Source organism: Clinocottus analis, unplaced genomic scaffold (genome assembly GCF_023055335.1).
Source record: "Clinocottus analis isolate CAN_PGR_092001 unplaced genomic scaffold, fCliAna1.0.p SCAF_19, whole genome shotgun sequence".
In the NCBI taxonomy this organism is placed as follows: domain Eukaryota; kingdom Metazoa; phylum Chordata; class Actinopteri; order Perciformes; family Cottidae; genus Clinocottus; species Clinocottus analis.
This window is the reverse complement of record NW_027175920.1, coordinates 13380777-13405698: the sequence shown is the minus strand read 5'-3', so window position 1 is coordinate 13405698 and position 24922 is coordinate 13380777. Positions and strand designations below refer to the sequence as shown.

The 24922-nt window shown below is 44.4% G+C and overlaps 2 protein-coding genes across 4 annotated transcripts in view; both read left to right on the top strand.

The window, feature by feature from the left end:
* Positions 1–434: 434 nt before the first annotated feature.
* Positions 435–13867, top strand: sap30bp (SAP30 binding protein). The gene is made up of 10 exons (XM_068583993.1): positions 435–551; positions 1153–1265; positions 2579–2623; positions 5993–6032; positions 9392–9480; positions 10944–11035; positions 11260–11372; positions 11470–11528; positions 12129–12219; positions 13006–13867. Exons 1-10 carry the CDS (start codon positions 458–460, stop codon positions 13185–13187), a joined length of 918 nt encoding a protein of 305 aa, XP_068440094.1. The 5' UTR covers positions 435–457; the 3' UTR covers positions 13188–13867.
* Positions 13868–15709: 1842 nt separating this feature from the next.
* itgb4 (integrin, beta 4) overlaps positions 15710–24922 on the top strand; it is a 24689-nt gene continuing 15476 nt past the window's right edge. For 2 of the 3 annotated variants that reach the window (XM_068583319.1, XM_068583318.1), the window contains exons 1-10: positions 19152–19442; positions 21646–21728; positions 22342–22424; positions 22541–22642; positions 22755–22959; positions 23042–23138; positions 23452–23623; positions 23850–24113; positions 24210–24299; positions 24430–24552. In XM_068583319.1, the coding sequence (XP_068439420.1) occupies positions 21653–21728; positions 22342–22424; positions 22541–22642; positions 22755–22959; positions 23042–23138; positions 23452–23623; positions 23850–24113; positions 24210–24299; positions 24430–24552 (1212 nt within the window). In that variant the 5' untranslated portion in view covers positions 19152–19442; positions 21646–21652. Of the gene's footprint in view, positions 15747–15853; positions 15918–19151; positions 19443–21645; positions 21729–22341; positions 22425–22540; positions 22643–22754; positions 22960–23041; positions 23139–23451; positions 23624–23849; positions 24114–24209; positions 24300–24429; positions 24553–24922 lie in introns of those variants that run through there. The other variant, XM_068583320.1, reaches the window with a different exon arrangement.

The window sequence follows — 24922 nt, the reverse complement described above, 5'->3', positions numbered from 1 at the left end:
ATATACATGACATCAAAATAGACTGAAAGTGGCAACAACATTCAAAAGGTAATGTTGACACCTGCAGAAAAAAATGCTTATTTTACTTAAATATGATAGTTGATTCTAGGGAGCTTTGGAGCTTCCGAAATGATGAGTTTTCTCCTCTTGTGTACTCTTTTGTGAGGTACAGTATTTTTCTATTTTGTTTGTGGAGACTAATTGTGGTGCTTTGGTTATTTCGGAGCATATTGAATGCTTAAATGTTGGTCATTCATCAAAAATATTAACATTAAAAGAATATTGATGTGTCAAGTTTAACACTTCCCCTTGTTAAGCCACACTGTAGATTTTCAGCGTCGGCAAATAAACTTAAGGACTACATCTCCCAGTACCCGACGTCTCTTCCGCGGTACGCTATCACTGACGTATTTACTTCGCGACCGGCAGTTTATGCGACGCACAAGGCGACGCAGCAATGGCGAGCGGCAAAAAGAGTGCTCTGCTTTCCTCTTTGGCAGACTATGGAGACGATTCAGAGCCCGACTCGGGGTCCGAGTCGGAAGAGATGGGTATGTTAGAACAAATGTAATAGTCTCGTGGATCCTATATGGATACGAAACGCTGCGTTATGTTGCTGTTCGACGCTTACCCCGGATGTTCATGTGGGAGCTACGGTTAGCTTGGAGCTAACTTAGCTAGTTTAGAGACAGTGTCGAATATATACAATATTTGTTGGTGAAAAACAAATAAACATTAGCCTAAATCCAGCAATAAAACGCTATTTCATTCGTTTAATTTTCATTCGTTGTATTGGTTTAGTTTTGGTCTTGTTGATGTTACATGGCACGTAATACACAAAAAAAGTGAAGTTCTGAACAAGAAAGGTATTTTTGTTTTCCCGTAAAGTTACTGGTTTCTCATCTCCGCTCTAATGCTCACAAAAGTGTTTAATGTTAGTATTAATTTATATTATATGTATTATGTATTACTGCCAGGTTTATCAATGGAGTATGCTTTGTGGTGTCAAACGGTAGCCCTGATAAACTGCTAGCTAATACCCTTCCCTGACATTTTCTGTGGGGTGACCCGTTGCTCTCTCTCTCTCTCTCTCTCTCTCTCTCTCTCTCTCTCTCTCTCTCTCTCTCTCTCTCTCTCACACACACACACCAGGGGCGCGTGGAAGTGGGCTGGTGTACAGCTACGGGGACGATGACCTGAACCGGACCGAGAATGCAGATACAGATATAAAGGTGTCAGATGAAGAAAGCAGAGAGAGCCAGTCGGTCAGTAATTGAGTTCCACATGTTTTTTGTTGACTATTCAGTTGGATTACACTGTTTTGGTTGAACGTTTTATTTAAGTTACAGAACAAGCAGAGCACTTGGTGTGTGGTGGAAGAGAATATGATGCTTTCTGACACGTTCATTATGAGGGGGATGTAATGCTACACACTTGAGTCTTTACTGAACTCTGGGAGGAATGAAAAACTTGAGAGGATCGCACTAACGCTTGTTTGGTTTTGTTATTCGCTATGTCCTGTTTCAAGATGTCTGTGCTCCCGTGACGTTAAACAGTTTTTTAAATATTAACTTTATTAAATGTATAAACTTAATTAAATATTAATCCCCAAAAAAGTACAATAATTTAAAGTCTAGCTAAAACACCATGCAGTCATTGGTCACATTTTCTTAAATTTTCTGTGTTTATATATTTGTGATGTGTATATCTTTTGGTCTTGGATTGGTTGTCAGAGAAAACAATACAGGTTTTTAAGGAAATCCTCTTGGAAATTACTCAGGCAGTGGCTTTTATGCCAGAGGGCCTACATTTCATATATTTACTTGTAGTTCGTAACTCTCATATCCTACTTGTACTTTTAAACGCATATAGTTTAACTATAACATGGTGGGTATGGCCTAAGTACTCACCCTAACCCTCTCTGCATGCCTGCTGAACTTTACACAGAGTGGGCCGAACAAATCAAAACATCGCTATGACGTAATGCTCTACACTAGTCTTACTGTAAATACGGCTTTATGTTGAATTTTTTTGTTTATTGACTCAATATATTTATAGCTGAATCTGTCGTGTGTAATTTTTAGTATTGGACTATATTATATAGACAGATGTTTTTATATTTATTCCTTGTCATTTACATATATAAAGTGGCAAAATATAAGAAGACCATGCAATATAATGCATCAATTCAACAGCATAACTTTCTTCTCAAGAAAGAAACATACAGTTGAAACTCTGACAGTTCTAGAAAGCTTCCACCAGAGCCCTAAGAAATTATACAACTGACTATCTGACTAAATTGGTGGACTGCCCCTTTTCACTTTACTTTCGAGCGATCCAAATCAGCATTGTGCCTTTTTGGGAAAATACTTAAAAGCATCAAAACCCCAAGCGTTTGTAATGTTCCTTTCACAAATACTTTGTAGGACTTTAATTAGCATAATTCATCAAATGGGTTGGACATTTTTGCAGCCTGTTGCTGGGTGTCAGCTGGTCTGTACAGCTTTGTCCCCTCTGCTCTGACCTCCTTTTGATCCTTTACTGCATTTTTAACCTTCTGCATTTTTGTTTTTTACAGGAACTAGACGACTCTGACGAGGGGAGGGACGCAGATGATGTTGAGGTATTTGAACACCCACCTGTTGTGGGATGGATTGGATTTGGGGAAGGTTCCCATTTGTATTGTGACTAACCTAAAGGAATGGCACGTGTAACGCTGTCCTCTCGTGCTATGAAGGGCCATGCTCACCAGGTGGCGCTGTTGCTTTAAGTAAGTCAGACGAATGCTTCAATATCAAATGAGTAACCAGGTAGCATAATAAGTAAGACCAGATCATCTTAATCTGAGTGTTCAACCTCTTGCGAAGTGAAGGGCTTGAACCTGCACACCATACTAACCCCACCCTGTTTGTGCATGTGAGCTGGACAGCACGCCAGCTTCCTGCAAGCACTGTTTGTTACGCGCCAGTGAGTCACAAAGTCGACAAGCAGAAACAGTACAACTCGAACCATGTTTACTCTGTCTGAGACGCTGCTTTGCAACCCGTCTTTCATTGATCACAATCTGATAGGCTGGGGTTTTGGGAGAGTTTTCTCTCTTTGAAATGCTGTGGTGTGAAGCAGAGATTACAGCGCTGGCAGTATGTGGGTTTTGTGACGCTGTGTGTCATGTGATTTCCCAATAGTGCGGGATCGCATATGTGAAGCTTTATTCTCATGAAAGAGAAGCAACATTTCAAGGGAAGAACAATGTGGTTTAATTGGAAGAAATTATACTCAACAATTAATATATTTACGAGCTTGTCATTCAACTGACTGACATCTGTGATTTGTATTGCAGCTAGGGCTTGGCAATATGGCAAAAATCTCCTATCTCGACATAGGTCATTTCCTAAAGATATCATGATATAGCATGTCTTCTCATTTAACAAAGAACTTTGGTCCAAATTAATCAGAGATGCTTTTTATAATAATTTGAAACATGATTGTGTTTCACGGTTTTGGCCCGTCAATGTAAGACTATTTTATGCCACTGATACTGGTGATATAATACCATAATGCAAGTTTACCCAAAGAGAAGTGGAATATTTAAGAATATTCAGACATTGGAATGCAAATAAATATTTAAAAGAAATTAAACGGAAAGCGAATAAATCCACATAAACCAAAACAAGGCATGAAAAAGACTCTGGCTTTGCTAATAAAATTGCCCAATGTCTATGCATTGCCTGAGTCTTATGACGGGAGGAAAAACCTCCGCTGTTTATTCTGGCATCATGTCAACACCAATATGAAGGTCAGCAAAAAATGTCAAGGTCCTCACCGTACAATAAGTAGATAAGATAAAAATGATTGAGGTCATCATGTCCATATATCGTACAAAAAGTCGAAAATGGTCAGATTCCGATCTATCTGAATGAAAGTGTGTTTATATTCGCTCTCATTCTATCCTCCCACTTTCTCTCCTCCTCGCCGTTATCTGTTGCTTGTGAATGGCAGCCTGTGTTTTGATACAGTTCTAGTTAACTGTAGATAAGGTCACCACACAATACCTGGCTCTTCAACCAGAATGAATGGATTCTTTGCAAATCTCCAACAAGTATGCATTTGACACTCTCGATTGTGTTTTCTAATTCCACTGAATCAAGTAACTGAACGAGTTGTATTGTACTCATGAGATGTATTTTTATGGCCTTCTGCCCGGTTACTTGTTCATATATTATTTACGGGTGTGTTTGTAAGCGTTTTTGTTCGCTTTGTTAAAACATTTATGCTGAAGGAGTCCTCTGCTGGATTGTGGATCGTGGTGTGTTCTCTGGGTCCTTTGTGAAGTGTTTGTCTTGTTGATATAGTTGCCGGTGTATTGTAGTTGGGCATTATAGTGAGCACTAGGGACATCTCTCTTTTAAGCTGAGTCTTGGAGTTCCTGTGTCCAAATGGCCAAGCGTCCGCCTCTTTGGACGGCAGTATCAACCCGTCGGTCCAACAACTTTTCCTGCAGCACAACGAGCAGTTTTACAATTGTGACTTTGAGTGAAACTCTTGGATGGATTGCCTAGAAATCTGCTCCAACGCTTTACTAGAATATAACTTTGGGGATCCCTCTACTTTTGGCGAATGACTGCATACCTGACATCCCCTCTAACGTTACTACTTTTATTGGTGGTGAAGTGGGTAAACGTTATACCTGCTGCTAAGCTTCAGCATGACTTTGTTAGCATTTAACTCAAAGCTGTAGAATCATCTTGTTTGAGCAAGACAACAACTGAGCTACCTTTTTTATTTATTTTTCGTCCTAAGGCCGCCTCTGTCTGCTCTTCATGGAGCTTGAGGACTTGGATGCGCTCATAGTTCTGCAAATAAAAGGTCATTTGGTGTCAAAGCATGTTTAAAGGGCTCCTGTTTTCCCTCGTGCCGGTAAAGCGTATAGTGGTTTCAGTAAAATAGATTATAACCTTGATTAGTGCTGGTTGTGTTAACAGTGTGGTCTCATTTCCAGTGTACAATCTTATTTCTGTCGTCAAAATAAGACCAAAAGCTTCTTGTCTTAATAAAGGAATCAGATTTAATTACATTTTTTAAATTTTGATGCCAACAATCAGAAGAACAGTCGATCCCCATAAACGCTCTTAACGTCTCCCTGACATGGATTGCTGTTGGTTATGGCTTGGGTTCGTACTTGGCGGCTAAGTTTGCATTTTTTAATCAGAAGAAAAGACAATAAAAACAGTGAATCACAGCAGGTCCAGTGCTGCAGTTTTTATCGCGCAATGTGACCTCTTCCTCTCCTGTGAAGGGCGGCCAAATGGGAAAGAAACTTCAGATGTGGATCGGTGAACTAAAGTGTATCTTATTGGCTCAAACAGCAGGTGCCATTTATTACATTTTTTGGGGTGGTTTGGATCTCTGCCAGCGGGCTCTGCTGTCTTTCTGTCCACCCCTCCTCTTCCTCCTCTTCCTCCTCTTCCTCCTCGTTATTTGGCCAACTTCAGGACAATTCTTTGAAGTGCCCGTGCAGTTGCTAAGTGACGACAAGTGAATACCAGCGCTGTTGCTTTGTGCTGAACCTGTGTTTTGCCCACAGAGCTGGCACAACAGGCGGCATATTTCAGAGGCTGTACAAGACTCCTCCTCCTCCTCCTGCAGAGCTCAGGCATTCCCTGGCAGCTGCCTAGATTTACTATTCTGGTTTATATTACGTCTTAGAAACTATTCCCCCGTCGGTGCCCATTCGGTGCAGTCCATTGCATTTAGCATCTGTGATTTGTAGCTTTCAGGTACTTGTGGAATGAGCTTTTGTTTCCAGCTCCACGTCTTTCACATGAACGGCCAGTTCACCCCACCAACCCACTTGTGACTCACTGTGTCCACGCTGGGAACACGGTTTGATAAGATCCTCCACTGGTGCTGTTGATGGTCACATTCTCCTGTCCAAAGAAGTTTTTAATATCCCACGTATCTCTTCTTCCCTCTTCTTCTTTTCTTTTTACAGATCCCCGAAGTAGAAAGAAAGGACCCCAATGAGTTAGTTGGTGAGTGTATACTCACGCACACGCACGCACAGAAATACACACACAAATACGCACGCATACATTTGACTAACTCCCCATGTGTTATTGTTTGTGTATCAAAAGCGCGATAGATCATATTCCTCTGTGCCACAAAGCTCCATTGTTGTCCGAACATTATTTAACACGCACACCAAAGAGCCGCACCGGCAGATGGGGTCCATCATTATGATGAACATGGGCACTGAAGATTACTGTCAATCAATCCCACAAACCAACTGTCTGGCTGTCACTAGCTAAATGTGTATCACAGGGTTTCTGCAGGTCTTGAAAAGTCTCTCCTTTTTAAAACGGCCTCAAAAGGTATTAAAACGTCTTCATTTCATACATAGATACATACATACACATACCACAACCAGCTTATCGTATAGTTGAAGCATATCTATAACCGTATGGGATGACACTCGCTTCTGCATCCGTACGCATGTTTAATGAAAATAAAAAAAGTAGTGCGCGGCGTAAGAACAAGACATTGGTATTTTATTGTGTCAGTCGGGTGTTGGTGCACCGTGAACGTATGACTCACTAACTAGACCAGGGTGAGTTATAAAAGCCTCTTTGTCCACTGGCTGACATGCGGGCTCTGACCCGGAGAGCCGGCAGCGGTTAGTGAGTAACGTCTGACCTACACAGGTGTGTAAGCCGGAGTCAGATCCGACAGGATATGAGCGATGCAGGGAGCAGCACTTCTTTTTTTTCGCACATCAGTCCGAGAAACGTCACAAACAGCTCCCGCTGCCGTTTGTTTATTACGAATGCCCGTATATGCCAACTGTGCAGATTACGCAAGGTTGCGCTCAACCTCATCCATCATTTCGCTGCCAAAATACCACCAGGAAGCCACGCAGGAATACACAGTAGCAATGTGCTGCAGTGAGGGGGGAGGACAATAATCCAAATGAACCTCACAGAGAAATGGTTTTATTTTGGAAGGGAATGCCTCAATGATGTATGAGATGATAGACGACTGCACCATGTGGCTGCAACAGTGGCCTTAGCGTTATTTCATAACGCTAATCTACTCCGGCTTGTTTTAAAATAGCGTTAAAGAGAAATTGTTACGGCTTCTGCCTTCTTGCTTGCTGCTAGTGTTTTCTAAAAGTGTACTTAAGTAAGAAGCCTTTTAGAGGGACAGCTCTCGATGGCTTCTCCCCACGGATCATCACCACTTCCACTCTTGCGGCCATAAAAAAGAGAGAAGTCTCATAGGAAATGCTCCAGAGCAATTTTTAGTTTTGAACAGTCCCCCGTCGGCTGTGACTCACAGCCCGGGCCCGGCTCCTCTGTGTCGCCTGTCAGTAAATGTCACAGTGGCTCTGGCAAAATGCCGCCCGTCAGCAGGCTGAAGACGGCTCTTTGTCCGCTCACTGAAGACATTGTCCGTCTGTCCGAAAAGTGCCCTGCGGGGCACAGACTGTGACTTTCTGTCTGTTTTTCCTCGAGCACAGATGGCCATTCTACATAATCTTTTCTCTGTCTGTGAATCTGAAATTAGAAACGGGAATATTTATCACACTTTTCTGTGATTTATTCGCACTTCTTTTGCTACTGCGCAGGCCGCAGACTTTATTCAGCTGTTTTTAAATGAGAGTTTGTCCAACAAGGCTCTTAGATTATCATCTAAATCTGCACTGCCAGTAGATTAGCGGGCTTCAGCGTCGCTGAGCTCCCTGTTGCAGCCACAGCGTGTAACTGTCTATTCTGTGAGAGAGTTTGGTGAAATACCAACCTCACAATAATGCCTCTGACTCACCAGACTTGCCATGTCAACTTTTTTATTGTTAGAGGCTGTGGTATATTCTGCGTTTTAAAATATAGGTAGTTTAGACCACTTAAAGGCATGCAACCATTCATCTCTAACTGCATATGCTATGTATACTGTATGTATACTGTGCTGTATACATGCTCATTTTTAATTTATGTTTTAATGTCCCAAAATGCGTGCATGCTTGCATGGCATGACTTGATGAGTCTCTCCAAAAAAAGACAACACCCTGCTCCTCGCAAATCACACGCCAGCCACACAATATTGCCTTCTTACAGATGTGACATATCTGCGTATGTGTCGACCGATAACTACTAAAGGATTTTCCAAGATATGTTTGAGGTTATTCAGAAAGTCTGTCGTGTTCATTTTTGTAGCTGTGCCTGCAGAACCCTCATCGTTCTCATCAGACTCAATTGGTAGAATGCTAACATGCTAAGCTAATATGTTTCACTTAGTAAACGCTAACTACTGGGCATCCGCATGTTAGTGTCAGCGAGATCTATATGGGACATACTTATTAATAGTGCGTTGTTTGTAGGGGACCCCTATTGACTGTTACACGACCGAAAGGGCATGCTGGGTACAGCTGTTAGCTGCGACGCCACATAGACACTAAACTAGTTCTCATGAGTTACAGGCTCCTTGTGAAAGAATAAATAAAATGATAATTCAATTGTATCAGTATCTTCCGTAAAACATGTCGTCGCTCTTCCCAAAAACATGAAGAAAACCCTCCGGCCCACTTCCCACCACAGATTGCTGATCCTCCACAGCGTAAGAAGACCCGACTGGAATTTTCCTCTTGTGTTTTCTAAGATGGAGTTTTCAGCAAGGCTAAGCCAAAAGAGAGAAAATGATCTTCCCGTGGCCACGTCAAGTTTTGACTTGTCGACAATCTCCCCAAGAAAACCAAGCTCCTGCGTTGTGCATGTGTGCACACACACACACACACACACACACACACACACACACACACACACACACACACACACACACACACACGCACACACACATGCACACTCAAACTTACACGCACACAAATGGCACGCACCTCGCAGCACTTATTGAGAGCGTGATTGACGGCTGCTGAATGGCTGTAAAGACTATGTGTCTGATTGGGATGTCGGGTGACACTGAAGAATGCCTGGCTCGCAGTCAGAGAAAGCGGAGTGAGGCAAGTTGAGCAGGGAGAGGAAAACAAGGGTTTAAAAGGAGGGAGGGAGGGAGGGAGGGAAGGAAGGAGGGGAGTCTCCCTTCTCCTCACAAGCCCAAACAACTGCCACTCCCTGGTATACTCCATACTCCTCACACTGCACTGCCATATCAAAACACTATCATACACATATTGCATAAGGATGAACAACTAGGATGCTCGGGAATTCGCCAGCAATGTGTTTATACCCCTCGTCTGAGAAACTGAGTTTGCCCTCCAGTGCATAGCCACATCCCACCTTCTGTTGATTCAGACGCTCCAAATCGTTTCACTTTTGTCCGAGTGCGACGAAGTGAAAACACACCAGTGCTCACTTTTTGTCTTTTCTGTCTCCCTTGCCAGCTCTGTTCTCGGAGAAGGTGAGGAACATGTCACCCGACGCCATCAGGATCCCCCCCGACCCTCCCGGACGCTGCTCAAGTGCACTGCAGGTAGACACGCCTCCACCCACTGCTGTTAAGGTTACTCAAGCACTTTCACATCGCCACCAAAAAGGCCACAGTTGTGTCTGCTCATCAGACCAGAAGGGGGAGAGAGAGGGAGTGTGAGCGTATCTCGGGGTGTGTGAGCGTAGCTCGGGGTGTGTGGGTTTTCCTGCGAGCTTGCTGGAATGGTCTCGGGTGCCACGCGTTGTGTTTTAACACGTCTGCAGGCTTGTCTTGTGCGCTGGAGAAACACTTTCCAGGTAGTAAATGTATATTACGAAAGGGTGACGACTGCTTTCATAAGCAGTCACACAGTAAACACGGTCTCTCCTCCCCTCTTTGGAGTCGGCACGAGGTCTAGAGTTGGGAGTTCACCACCACGACTTAAATTTTAGAGCTTCTTTTTGGTGTTGATGCACTCAAAATAACCCGTTCCTCCTTAGCAAGTGAGCAATTTAGAAGACGCTCCCATTGCTCACTCCAAACGGTTAGAAACGCATCCTGGTGGCGACATAATTTCTGAGTCTCTCCCCCGTCATGAAAACAGCACCCATTGTCATCTTCTGTCGATTAAGCGTCGCCCAGCGCTGCTCTCGGCTCGTCTCACTGCCATCGGGTTCATCGGTCCTCTGAGGAGCGAAGGCAGGTCGAGACACACAGCTGACTTGGCGAGCGCACAGCTAATGATTCACCTTCACCTGAGCAGCCTGGATATCCCTGCCCCGAGGGCCGCGCAGGAACGTGTGCTTTGAATGTGTTTCTCGCAGGCTTATTTTTCTGCTCCAACGTGAACCACCACTCTGTTTTTTGCGACTGTACCCTGACCCTCAGGTGACATGTCCCTTGAAGTAGAAGTGATGTGGCGCCTCGAGGACAGAGGTTCATGGAGATGGTTGTGTCAACAAAGCGCGTCCACAACCTTTTGTCGCTGTTTTTTGTTTCAATAAGCGGGTAAGAACAGATTCTCAACATACACCTGACTTGAGATCTGTTTCTTTTATTGACGCTTGTAAAGAGAAAGGCTGAATATTTCTCACTGAGCGTCGAAGCCCCCTAAACCTCACCAAATTGCTATCGCAGTGGTGGCAGATTTAATGACCTCTAACCTCCACCTGTATCCATCCTTTTTTCTTTCTTTTTTGTACCATCGTCATTGGGGGGACAGCAGTCAGAGCCTCTACTAAGAGCCACATTCCCGTCTTCCTTCTAGTTCAACGTTGGCCCTCATTTATCAGCCCTGGCAACGCCTGCCAGCTCCTTGTGGCTCAGCAGAACCTGGTTGTCAAATATTTCCCGACCGTATCAGAAAACCCTTCGACACAATAGCGCCATTCACACCGACCCTCGCATCATGTACAGCTCTGTTTATTCTGTGACGCTGCCGGCGCGTCCGGCCAAGTGTTCGGCTGTGGAGGAAACGGCGATCTGCCTTTTCGACCTTTTGTTGATTCATTTATTTGTTGCAACAGGACAAGATCCACAAGCTGTACGAGAGGAAGCTCCATGGAGATTTTGACACAAATAACCACATCCAGAAAAAGAAAGAATTTAGAAATCCGAGGTACACACACACACACACACACACACACACACACACACACACACACACACACACACACACACACACACACACACACACATGCGCACGCCATTGCTATGTACACTTGATGCCAGAAACACTTTCTGGTCTAAACACTTAAACGAGCTCCTTTGTCATTTCCGCCTACAAACACAACAATTAACCACAAAGTGTCTTATCAGCTTTTTCTTTTTTTTTCTTTTTAGCATTTACGAGAAGCTCATTCAGTTCTGCAGCATCGATGAACTGGGAACAAACTACCCGAAGGATATGTTCAACCCTCACGGCTGGTCGGAAGACTCTTACTACGAAGCCCTCGGTAAGCTGCTTTTACTTTTACTTCTCCCTCGCAGCTTGTTTGCAATAAAACTTGACAAACGTGTGTGTGTCTGTCTGTGTGTGTTTTATCCTTCCAGCCAAAGCCCAGAAAGTGGAGATGGACAAACTGGAGAAAGCCAAGAGGGAGCGGACCAAGGTGAGTCTGACAATCCCAAGAAAAAGCTGTCAGATCTCTTCTCAGTTGCGTCGAGGGCAAGTCTCCACCAGCTTCACTTAATTTCCTCTGAACCTCCTCCACCAGACACGCGCACACGGCTGCATTGCCAAGTTCACTGCAGCTCAGGCCCGAACCCGACAGCAGAGCTTTACAGCTGAGCCGTGCCCATCCGTGTTTTTCACTGTTTTTCTGTCAGAGTGCACTTTAAAAAAAAAAAAAAAACACACACACACACACAAAACAAACACCTGAGTGTGTCTTTCTTTGCTATTTCTGCTTTTGGTAGTTATGCTGAATAATCACTCCAGGGTGATGCGTGCTGCTACGATCAGCAACATCGTTCCCAGCAGCTGCGCCCTAGTTCAGAAACCGGACTTGAATGAACACGTATGCCGCAGGAGCTGCTTGATTATTCTCACGGAGACGGAGGGATCGAGTCCCCCCCTCACACCTCCACAGCTTTGCGAATACTGTCACCGCCAATGTGCCCCCTTGAGTTGAGGAGCAGCAACAGGCCGGGTTGTTTGGTTTTAAAGAGCAGCGCCGGTAAACCGTCTAACGTCCTGTGCGTTTTCACAGATTGAGTTTGTCACAGGGACTAAGAAGGGCGCCATCCCCTCCAGCACAGCCGCCTCCACCACCAGCAGCACCGCCACCACCACGGCCACAGGTAAACGTCCGCCCCAGGCGGGGGGCAGGCACTTCTAGTGGGTCATAAGTGAGGAGGAGTCATACATCGTTTTTACACGTTTTTCGCAGGGAAATTCTCAAATAATTCTACTCCCCCTTAAAGCTAAGGCTATTTAATATTTTTGGTGATTCATATAAACGTCACTTGATCATTGCAACTCCTGGTTAAATATTCCTTATGCACCATTTAAGGAACAGAGATCTATGTTTGACTGTTAAAAGCAATTTGACCTCGGGCCCTGTGGAGTTAACTTTATTTTATTAACAAAGTAAATAATAATAATTGCATGTTTGCTAGCCAGCAGTCTTTATTCACACCGCCTTTTTGGGGCATTGTTACGTTTCTTACCCCAATTGACCCTTCGCTGAGCCGACCTCTCCAGGTCACGAGTGTATTACACAATATTACACAACGTTCCCCCCGCGAGCAGCTCCAAGTTCTCCAAACTAGCCCGACGATGCAGACAATCTGAAACCGTTGCGTGAGAGCCTGTCAGGCCCTGGTTTTGAGCTTGCCCGCAGGTACGCTACGATTGGCCGTCTTGCGTTCGAGGGGCGGGTCTTAGCAAAGTGTCAGTTTCCTGGCGGAATAGTGCAGAAGCCCGACGTCGGGACTGGCTCGCCTCAAGTCTGCGATTACGTGCGCACGAGGCAGATACTAAACTAAAACGCACAAATGCTCCACGGCGCCCCCTACTGGTCCAAACGCCACTGGGGGGCCTTTAACGCACCTTTCGCTCACCGTCGCCTCGTTTACTCTCCTCAGCAGAGGCCCAGAAGCGGAAAAGCAAGTGGGACTCGGCCATCCCCGTGACCCTGGCGCAGCCCACCCTCATCACCACCACGGCCACCCTGCCGGCCGTAGTCTCCGTGACGACCACCGCCAGCGGCACCAAGACCACCGTCATCTCCGCGGTGGGCACCATCCTGAAGAAGGCCAAGCAGTGAGCCGTCTGCTTTCACGCCCGGCAATAAGAGCGAGTGAAGCGATGACCTCGCACGCAGCTGGAAGACATGTGCTCATATATATATATATATATATACATATACACATATATATATTTGTGTGTATTTATACACGTATATGTGTATGACGAAGGAAGCAGAGCGAGAGAGGGAGAGCACAAATTAACTTATGGACTCTTAGATTCAACCTACACACCTCCCTCTGCTCCACATGGACTGACCTAAAGACTTCACTGCCGTCTCATCTCGGGGATTACATCGGCTCTGTAGCTTCAGATTTGCAGTTTGGCAAAAAAAAAACTCCTTCTCTATAAAAAAACAACTGAAAGTGTGGCGCATGCAGAGCTCATGCTTATAAAACATTCATTACGTTTTTCTTTTTTTGTATATACTTGTTGGAAACAGTTGTTAGTTGGTTGAAGAGAACAATGTTTGCATAAAGGAAAGGGTCCCAAACAGATCTGGTAGATATCTGAAAGCGTGTATATAATTTTCCATCCATAGTTTTGCTTCAGTATTTCTCTGCATCCTGCAGCGGTCATATGTGCTGGGTCGACATTTTACAGTTTTTTTTCCAATCATTGGCAAATTGACCGACTATAATAAGGTAAGATATTTTTTACACTTGTACATATGTATTGATGAAAAGGGGAATAAATAGATCAGATGCTGTCTTTTCAGTTGGCCTGTTGTTCATTTTTCTTTTTACTATTTACAAAGAAAGAGTGGAGCAACCTTTCCAGCCAAATGAGGACAAAAAAAGCCTTTTTTGCAAAGCTTTAAATGAAATGAAAACTGCAGGCAGACTGAAGAATCTCTCTGACACACGCACACCGCTTGTCTTTCCTCTCAGGGTGTGCATGTGTGCACCAGGTGGAGTTTTGACTTGTGCTCTTCCTCACCTCTCCAGTCTCCACATCTGACTTCTATCGGGGGGGAAATGGGGAGGAGGGGTGCGGTAAGGTAAGAAGTCAGCGTTCTTCTGGAGCAGCACTCTCCGGGGTTAAAGTCCACAGTGGGAGTCGGCCAAAGTTCCCCACTGAGTTATCTAAAACTAAGAGCTTGACCCACTTGTTTACTGTTGCAAGCCGCGAATATTTCCACCAAGGCCCTTTCACACTGTCAGATAGAGAATGTGGGTGCAGCCACACAGAAATATAATCACAAAGAAGACTCATGAGATGAAGAAGGTTGCAACAAAAACAAAAAAAAGGGATCTAAATTCTGCAGTGAGAGGGTGTGGCACTGCAGCCTCCAGGGCTAAGGAGGGCTTAGAGAACGCATTGTGGCATCGCCCTGAGTAATTGATGACTTTGAGCTGAATCACGCCGCCGTTCGGCCGCTGAGCCACGAGGTAGTCGTGTTAGCTGCAGGAGACGAACAAAGTGCCTGTGTTTTTGTTACTTGACATGTTTCTGCAGAGCCCTGGAATTCAAGAAGAGAAACGCAGCGGCGCTTCAAGACCTCGTCTGATGCGTCGGGCCCACGGTGGCCGATTAAGGAATTTCCTCCCGGCTGGATTGATTTGAAGATGGAGAAAATACAACGTGGGTCACAGTGTGCTCGATCATTGAAGGTCAATCACAACGCACACGTATAAACTTCTCAAAAATAAACAATAAATAAGTGACATGTATATTATACTGAAGTCTGGTGCTCAATATATTATTAACGCCTGTCTGGTTGCATTGATGTGGAGCTATGAAACACTTGATACATCCACAAAGATGTAGAAACTACCGCATATCTTTCTGTATACTATTCAGGTTTGTTCGGTATTTATTTTTAATAAGTTCTCCCAAGTTGAAGTGAATAAGTTCCCCTAGAAATATGATATTATGAGCTCATAAGCTGTGACGGAGAGCGTAAACTTAACTTGTGCAACAGATACACAGGATGTCCTTGAAGGAACGCTAACTGGATGATTCAGCGTTATGAAATCTGTGTGTGTGTTTAATTAAGTTCCTGTGAGCGCGCGCACCTTTGCAGGTGAGCCCACGAGACACACCCAAATGTACAACTTGTACTGAACAGGTCGCAACTTTCCCCTCAAGAGGCTGCCGTCCATCCGCTGACATCAAGCGTCGACTCAGGTGTTTACGCAAGACTTATCCAAAAGATCTTTTTTTTACAGATCCATATCATGTAGGCAGAGTTAGCCTGCATTATGCTACTCTGCTAGTTTCATACGCAGCCCCACCAATAACTACACAAACACACTTTGTCCATTTTGTTTTTATTGTAGGCTTTAGTTATTATTCTTTTCCAGACTTTTCTTTAGGATTTGCAATAATGTGAATACTGCATACTGTTTCTTTTTTCTTTTTTTTCACCCTGAAATGTCGCTGGTGTTCCTCTGCACTGTGTCTCTGCACTGGGTCAGATTTATTGGATGGGGGAAAGAAGAAGAAGAAGAAGAAGAAAAAAAAGGGGGAGACTCCATTATATGCAATGAATGAACTCACTGATCCAAAAAAAAAGAGTGCGGTTTTTGTCTTGTAGATGGCGAGGAGTCGGGCACGGACTGGACTGCGTCTGGAAGTGAGAAGGGGAGACTTTCTTCTGGGGATTTTACTCTGTATCCAAAGACGTATACAATTCTTCTTTATTTACTTTTTTGTGTGTGCATTCTTATGGTTCTCCAACAGCTCGTGTGTCGACCGTCATTTGGGCTGACGAGGTCCGGTTCCCCGCTGCAGAACCTTGTTCACGGTAAGTGAAGAAATCCCACAGCTGTGGCTGCTGTCTGCGTGTCAAGTGGGCAATAACCGATTTAATTTCACTTGCTACATCAGATAGAACCCATCCTGTGTGGAGACAATAATAGTTTAGCTGACTAAAAATATCTCTAGCCTGAAGTGAATCTTTTATTTTGGGTAATTTACACGGTGAGGAGTTCCTCGTGGTCTGGTGGCTCCCACACAGCACTGACGTCCCAGGTTGTAAAATTCATTCATTCATTCAACGTGGAAGTTGCTCTATGTTTGAGGTTGGAAAGGAGACTTGGATATTTACGACAGTGACGGCTTTTACATTGAAACAACAAGCCATTGAATTCACATTGTTGAAGAGCCGCGGCACCATTAAAACATGGCATCAAAAGTGTCTCAATGGGCCCGTTTCCCACCAAATGTTTCCCGTCAATTGAGGACTGGGAAACCGACGTTTTAGGCGCCAGTGTGAGAGAGAGAGAGAGCATCAGTATTGATTCATTGTTAGTGCACGATTAAACATAACGAGCACTTTCAATCTGGTTTAAACGTGGCCTCATCGTCATGCAATGGTTCAAATTCAAAACAAAAAGTCATTTCTCGTGTTTCGTCCATCAGGACGCCCCTGCAGTGCAGAACCGGTTGTCAGAGAAAGATGTGGTTTGACTTCGGATGGAGTCTGTTTATTACGCCACTAAAGAGCGTGAAAATAAATGAACACCGACCTTTGCTTTTACACTAACAACCGTCTCCCGGGTGAAAGTCCTGTGTTTGCACCTCAGTTATGTGGGTTGGATTGAAATCACAGTGGTTTAAGTATAAAATAGTGAGAACAGCCTGTAATGTTTCAGCTTGACAATAATTTACTGTTGATTCATCCATATTTAGCTTTTTGGAGGTAGACCCCCTGGTATGATGCATTTTATATTATTATAAGGAATAGGTACAGAGTTCCTCTTATTTTTACCACATTTACAGTAAAGACATTTAGAATATAAGTCCCGTATTGCTCGTACTAACTGCTGAGTCATGTTTACTGAAAGCTCAAGTCCAGCCGGAAAAGTGCAGGATCTCTTCCTCGGACTAGAAAAATAATAAAGTAGGTGTGCCGCTCCCTTCAGCTCCTCCTTCAACAAGTGAAAGGGCTGTTTAGCCTGCCATCACTGCCAAAGTGTCAGCCAAGAAAGGGAGGGGGAGGGGGGAGTGGTCTCTGCAGAGGTTTTGTGTCCCCCCCCCCTCGAGAGAAGTCCGCCATTGTGTCCAACCAGATCTGGTTGCTAGGAGCTCGACTGTGTACGTCCCCGTTGGTATGTACAGTGAAGAGGGGAAAAGGTTGTTTTCCCGTCTTGAGTCACGTTAACTCCTTGAGTCCCACTTTAGTGCCACAGAGTCTGTGTGTGAGTCCAGTTGTGAGGTGTAGCGCGACCTTTTAACCCCCGATGTGTGGTCCGTTGGAGACGGGAGGAGTAAACGGCACCGCTCACACTTGCCCTCCATCTGGAAGTCCTACTGCGTCCCTCCGAGGTTGCAACACAAAGAAATTATCCAACAACCCAAATAGGTTAAGGTTTTAGTTCCAGGAAAAGGCTGGATTAAGAGAAGGCGATTAGCGAGAGGAAACAACGGGAATTTAGTTCATGAGGATCCTGGCCGAATAAAACACGTTGCCCCTTGTGCTCAGCGGGTAAAGAAGTCTGTGCAAAGTTGATTAAGTGCTAATTATTTAAGGGATAATGTGAGCATGATGTTGTATCATACACACATTTTGTATCATCAAGGCTCTGAAGCGCTTCACTAACGCGTCTGAGGCCACCAGTGGTGAAGACATGCACATCCGGGTGTCGTCTGCATGGAGATGAGTATCAGCCGGGTCGAGCAAACCGCCCGAATGGCTTCGTGAACACTCATCCTGTGGAGGAGGTTTCACAAGAGCAGTTATCAAAGCCCGAAGTAAATCACAAATGATTCACCGAAGCTCTGTATGGACGCATAATGAAGAGGAATGTGACTCGTCAAAAAACTAACTTTGAGTTTTGGGGCAATATAAAAGGCTTCAGGGTTAAGTTCAAGGTTTGGAGTTTAAATTGAGGAAATATCTGTTTATAATTGGTCTCAGTTGAACAATAAGTGTGTGTGAGTATCTGAGCTTGATGTGGGCACTGTGGTTCACGTCCAGCAACAGTTCATACAACCTGAGCTCAACCTTTCCCTAACCATATAACCATCACATGCAGTCGTGGTTGCCCAACCCGGTGGTGGAAAGCAACTAACTCAAGTTCTGTACTTCAGTACATTTTTTAAGTACTACATTTCCTGCTACTTTATACTTCTACTCTTCCTCATAGAGGGGAATATTGTCCCTTTTTTTAACCCCATGACATTTATTTGATACCTTTATTTACTCTTCAGATCGAGAATAGTAATCAACAAATACATTATTAAATCAATAATACTTTATTGATGCCCGTGTGGATGTCTAATATAAATTAACCAGATGCAATAGTGAATATTAAAGTGTAAATATTCATTTTAAACACAGAACTTTTACTTGCAATTGCAGCATAATAACTTTTACTTCAGTAGCATATCTGAGTCACTCTACCGCCGCTTCCTAAACCCAACCTGTGGTCCTTTTAGTTGTGGGCTGGTCTCCGCAAGCTCGCAAGTGGCTTTACTCCCATAAGGCGGGAGAAACGATATGTGGCAATCACGATGTTCAAACTGAAATATTTGACGAGCAGGAGACGTGCCCGCCGGTGCGAGCGCGCGATTGTGCAAGCGCGAGAGTCACAAAGCCGTTTCCCGTAGCCTGCGGGCAGTGTTCTGCTCTGCGTGCCACTCCCAAGGGCCGGGGAGGACGAGGCCACGGGGAGGCGGGGCCCGCCAACCCGGCCTCAAGCCCACACAGGTGAACTCCTGTTGGGCTGGAATGCAGCAGGGAGGGGGCCTGACACACGGAGGTGTGGAGCTGTTTCAAACTTCTAACAGGGTGGGGAGGAGACCGCGGCACAGGAAGGGAGTTAACCCTGTCCGTCACCGCCGCTCACCTGGAAAAAAGTAGGGTGTGTGTGTGTGTGTGTGTGAGTGTGTGTGTGTGTGTGTGTGTGAGAGAGAGTGTGAGCTGAAGGAGGGATCAGGTCACAGCACACAGTCATTTTCCCTCGGTTGCTCCGGGTCTCACTGTCTCTCATATCGCTCTCCCGTACACACATAAGAACTCTTGCAGACACACACACACACACACACACACACTGGGCTTAAGGACAAGTAAGTCAATATTTGACTAGACTTCAGCGGACCGTACAGGAACAGAAGCCTCTCTTCTTTTTGGAAGTTTGAACTTGAACACAAGGAGTCGGAGAAAAGTTTTTTTTTTGTTTTTTTTCGACAGGTGGATACAAATGTTTCCCAAAACTCTTGGGTCAAACAAAGCAACAAGGAATTAGTTATTCTTTTCTTATTTATTGTTGGACTCTTGGACTTGGACTGAACGAGAGAGAGAGGGAGAGAGAGAGCGCAGTAAGAGGTTTGTTTGATCACTAATCTCTTTGTGTCCGTTCCTAATGGCTCCATTGTTTTCACCTTAAATGTCTTCTTCTCAGTCTCCTCAACATCATTCCTGAGATTTGTTAAACCTTCGAGCGAGCTGGTTGCCACTTCATCTCTCGCCATGTGGCTTTAGAAATGCATGACCGAAGGCTCCGGACAGATGTATACAAATCATTTGGGAACATTATTGCGACAATATTCTGCATCACATAAAAGATCAGTCTTCAAAGCAGGTGAAAGACGACCGGAACAAACGAGGAGAGAAAACGTCACAGATTTATAGTTTGCTTTGTGTGATTTGTGTCTGTTGAGGTGGGAAGAAGCAACTGCTTCAAAGACGGGGACGTGTCTGCAGAGACAACATCTACGTCTTTGAACTCAGTCTGTCTGTCTAACTGTCTGTCTGTCTGTCTGTCTGTCTAACTATATGTCTGTCTGTCTGTCTGTCTGTCTAACTAACTGTCTGTCTGTCTGTGAGCCAGATCAAAAAGACATAAAGCAGCATGAATGACTCAGTTCTATTTTCTGTCTCTTGGTTACTGTAATTTGTGTCTCCCACATTGTTGTCAGAGTCATAAACCTGCGTGCCGATGGTGGTTTTTGTCTGGAGACGTGAGGGCAAAATTACAAAGTGCTTTTTTCTTTCTTTCTCCTCTCAGCTCATTTATTCTGTGACTGGTGGTCAACTTGTAGAGGATAGGAGCTGCTCTGTTCAAGCCATCTCAGTGATTTATGTGACACCACATTGCATGAACTCATTCACACACACACACACACACACACACACACACACACACACTCACACACACACACCTGTAGTCGGCTCACAGCGAGGTGCGATGGTGCCTTTCCCATGTGTTGACAGACTGTTTTTAAACTATTCTCTCGCCTCGAGTTGTAATTCCTCCTCTGCTGTTGTAAATCCTCACAGTACAAATCATCATTATTCATTTATCTGCCCACTGAGACAATTACTGAGGCATTTCCATGCCACACTGTGCCCTCTGTTCGCTCTCATCTCCTGGCTTCACTGGAGATCTTCTTCTTTTCTTTTTTTTTTTGCAGCTCCCTGTTTCTCAGATTGCTTTCTCTCTGAGATTCAATACAAAATTCTGACGTGGTTTTATTGTGGAGAGTCGACGCAGCGTGCTGCCCAGAATATTTCCAGGTCCCACCCTGCATTGGTCTCTTCATGTCCGTATCGGGTTGTTCATCAAGTCTCAACAGGCTCTTTATAGTTGGGCTCTATCTGAAATGAGATCCAGCAGATGGTGACCAAATAAAAACCTTCTTTGAATTAAAAAGCTTTACTTACAGCACATATATCCAGACATAGAGAGAACGGTCATATATGTATTATTTTATTTAAAGGTCTGGTGCGACCCCGTCACTGTGTTATTGACAGATATTGAACAGTTTTCAAAGCAAGTTTACTTCCATTGTACTGGAGACAGAAATCTCAACAGATGTATAAAACTCAAAAATATGAGAAGCAAATGCCTGTACATAGTACATATATATATATATATATATATATATATATATAATATGTATATATATATATATATATATATGTATATATATATATAATATGTATATATATATATATATTGTATATATATATAATATATACAATATATATATATATATATATATAGTGTATATATATATATATATAATATATACAATATATATATATATATATATATAGTGTGTGTGTATATATATATATATATATATTATATATATATATATATATATATATATTATATATATATATATATATATATATATATATATTATATATATATATATATTATATATATATATATATATATATATATATATATATTATATATATATATATATATACACACACACACACACACAAGGTATGAAAAGAATATGTATGTATTTGAGAATAGAATTGTTATATTTTTATGGAGGTTTCCAACAGTGTTATTGTTCAGCGTCTGTATGATGACATCACCACTCTGTGTGGACGGAGAGGGGAGAGTTTGGGCCTGTTCACTTCCTCCGGGGCTGTACTGAGGGAACGAGCACGTGCTTCACTTTCGGCCTTCAGTCTGCAGCGATATGACATGCCCTCTCTCACTTTGCACCACTGGGTTTTAGCGGTACACACGTGTGAATGAGAAGGTGTGTGTTTGCGTCGGCAGGAAGGAGATGGGGAGATGGACGCTGCATCTCTCAGCGGCGCTCGGGCTTCTCGCCGTCTTGCTGACCTGCTGTGATGCTCAAGGTGAGACACCCAGAATCATTTGATGAGGCTACAAGCTATTCATCCACGCGGCATTTTGCATCCAAGCAGGTCCCTGAACCCACCATATCTATTAGTTTTAGTTTCAGAGAGACAAAGTTAAGAGGGTGTTTTGCAGGAAGCGGGTCATGAACGATTAGTTTAAGTCATTTGTCACAGAAGGATCCTGAAGTCTGTGAAATGTTTACTGTTTATACAATTTGGAGACTTCCCCTCGACCTCGGGGAGGTTGTTAATGGATTTTCTCACTTCTGGAATTATGTCGACTAAATTATGAATTGATCGCAAATATAATACCATGTTATGATGTAATATAATACATAGTCAGCAATAACTATGACAATAGATGCAGCCTTAAACTTAATAAAGCTCACTTAAACCCACGATTTTAGACTGATGTGTGTGTGAGACGTCCATTCAAATATTATTGATGGCGACAGTGATTTGTATCCGTGAAAGATCTTCTCGTTTGTCTAATTGTGTGTCTTGTGTACACTCTTGTTTATACCGTATCGCTGTTGGCACCGGTTTGCTGCTGCTGCTGCAGGTGTTCTGGCTCTGCTGCGTGTGTTTGATTCTCCCTCTGATCCCGCAGTGAACCACTGCTACGCCGCCAGGACCAAGACCTGCTCCGAATGCCTGCAGATGGGGGTCGGCTGTGCCTACTGCACCAATGAGGTGAGAGCACAGCACAGTTTTGCTTCCATTTTCAAGCCCCAAAATGCATCTTCATTTTGCATAAAATGAGCGTGATTGTTCTATGAAGACTCTGATCTAACGTCCCGCCTGCTCAGAACTTCAATGGGCCTCGCTGTGACCGGTTCGAGAACTTACTCGCCCACGGCTGCAAGCAGGCAGACACTCTCCGAGCGTGGAGCGCGGCGACGAAAGAAATTGTAAGGCTTCGCCGCTCTCGCTTCTCTCCCGATCGTTCCCCCGTTCTCAAATCGCGACGTGTGAAGTGCTGACCTCAACGCTCCCTTCTCCCCTCTCTTTGTGCCTGCTCAGAGGCAACCCATCGACATGAAGCTCGAGCAGTCTCAGGTGTCTCCCGAGCAGATCACCATGAACTTTCTGCCAGGAGAGAAGAAGGAGGCGAACGTGGAGGTGTTCGCTCCAACCAAAGGCCCCCTGGACCTTTACATTCTGATGGACTTCTCCAACTCCATGGCGGACGATTTGGACAACTTGAAGAAGATGGGCTCGCAGCTGGGTGAGCGCGCTTGTATCGGTCGACTTGTTGTGCTGACCGCCGAGTGACTTGTCGGTGCTGACGGTGAATGTGTTTCCTGTAGCTACGCTGGTTAACGACCTGTCCAACGACCCCACCATCGGGTTTGGAAAGTTTGTGGACAAAGTGACCGACCCCCAGACGGACATGAGACGTTCCAAGTAAGCGCCACATGAACACGTTGAATACAGTTTAGTTATTGTTTGTCAGCCTTTATCTAACCAGGTCGGTCCAAAGTTTCAAGGTTGATGAGCTCCTTTGACTTTCGAGCTTTTGGCAGTGCATTCCAAGCATCAGGTGCCGGGAACTTAAAAACAGTGCTCGCCAAATTCAGAGTAAACTTTGGGCATATTTAATAAATAAAAGTCATAGGGACGTAAGCACAGTTGAGCACACCCAGACGGTCGATGAACCTAAAGGCCATTTCCTTGTCTCGCTCTCCGTTTTCTGTCTCTCCTCCTTCGCCCTTGTCAGGCTCGAAACGCCATGGCCCAACAGCGACCCGCCGTTCTCTTTCCAGAACGTCATCCCGTTGACCAGCGACACCGATTCCTTCACCAAGGAGCTCCAGAAGGAGAAGATTTCTGGCAACCTGGACGCTCCTGAAGGAGGTTTTGATGCCATACTGCAGGCTGCAGTTTGTGGGGTTAGTAAGCGTGTTGCTCTGGGTGGCAAAAAAAGTTCTTAAATATATAGACGTGTATATATATAAATGAGCATCTGTCACATTCAAGCCCTCGCCAATCGAGTTCAAACAATGCTTCAGCGATTATAATTGTTGCTTTTGGCCAGAATGGCGTCTGCTCAGAAAAGGTTGCTTCTCTTTTTTAATCTCTCTACTAACCACTGTTTCATTGCTATTCTCACTGTAGGATAAGATCGGCTGGCGTGACCACAGCACGCATCTCCTGGTGTTCTCCACGGAGTCAGCCTTCCACTACGAGTCCGACGGCGCCAACGTGCTGGCGGGCATCATGGCGCGCAACGACGAGCGCTGCCACCTCAACTCAGAGGGCAAATACACAAAGGATGTGGAGCAGGATTACCCTTCAATACCCACACTGGTCCGCCTGCTGGCCAAACACAACATCATCCCCATCTTCGCGGTCACCGACCACTCCTACACGTACTACGAGGTCGGTGGGCTTTCTTTGACACGAGGAGTCAGGGTGGAGGTTGAGGGTTGAGGATCCGTGGACTCATGTTTGTGTTGTGTGGGCATCTCTGTTTAGAAACTCCATAGGTACTTCCCCATTGCGGAAATCGGCCGGCTGGAAGAAGACTCAAAGAACATTCTGACTCTCATGAAGACCGCCTTCGAGGTAAAACGTCTCCGCCTCCAATTGTCCGTCGGAAGAGGATGTTTTTTTTTCCGCGGCTTTTTGCCGGAGACAATCGAGTCAAATGGCCGCGCAGACTTCTGCGTGCTGACGTTTGAATCTGTCCCCACAGAGTATCCGGAGTAAGATGAGCATCCGTGCAGAGGACAAACCCAAGGCTTTCGAGGCAGAGTTCTTTCACACCAATGGGAGCCTCGCGCAATACGGGGCCTTTGATTTCAAGCCGGGCGCAATAGTAAGAAACACAAGAAGTTAGAAGACCACTTGTTCTTTTAAACCGATGGTCCTTACTAAGATTGATATCTTGTGCTGACATCCAAAATATTAATGATTTTCTGACAGCAAATACAGAGTTTTTTCATTCACTGGTCAATTTTGAGCTTTGGGGCTCAAAATTGAAAAGAAAACTAGCAAAGAAGAAAACATCCAAATATACATATATTTAAGAGTCGTCGTTCTACTTTGTCTATTTGTGTCAGATTGTTTCAAGAAATCACCAAAAGTTATCATTAGATAATGCATACAGACAAAATAATTGTTTTCATAATGAGAAATGCAACTCTAATAACTCCACTAACTCCAACACAAAAGATAAATAATAACTT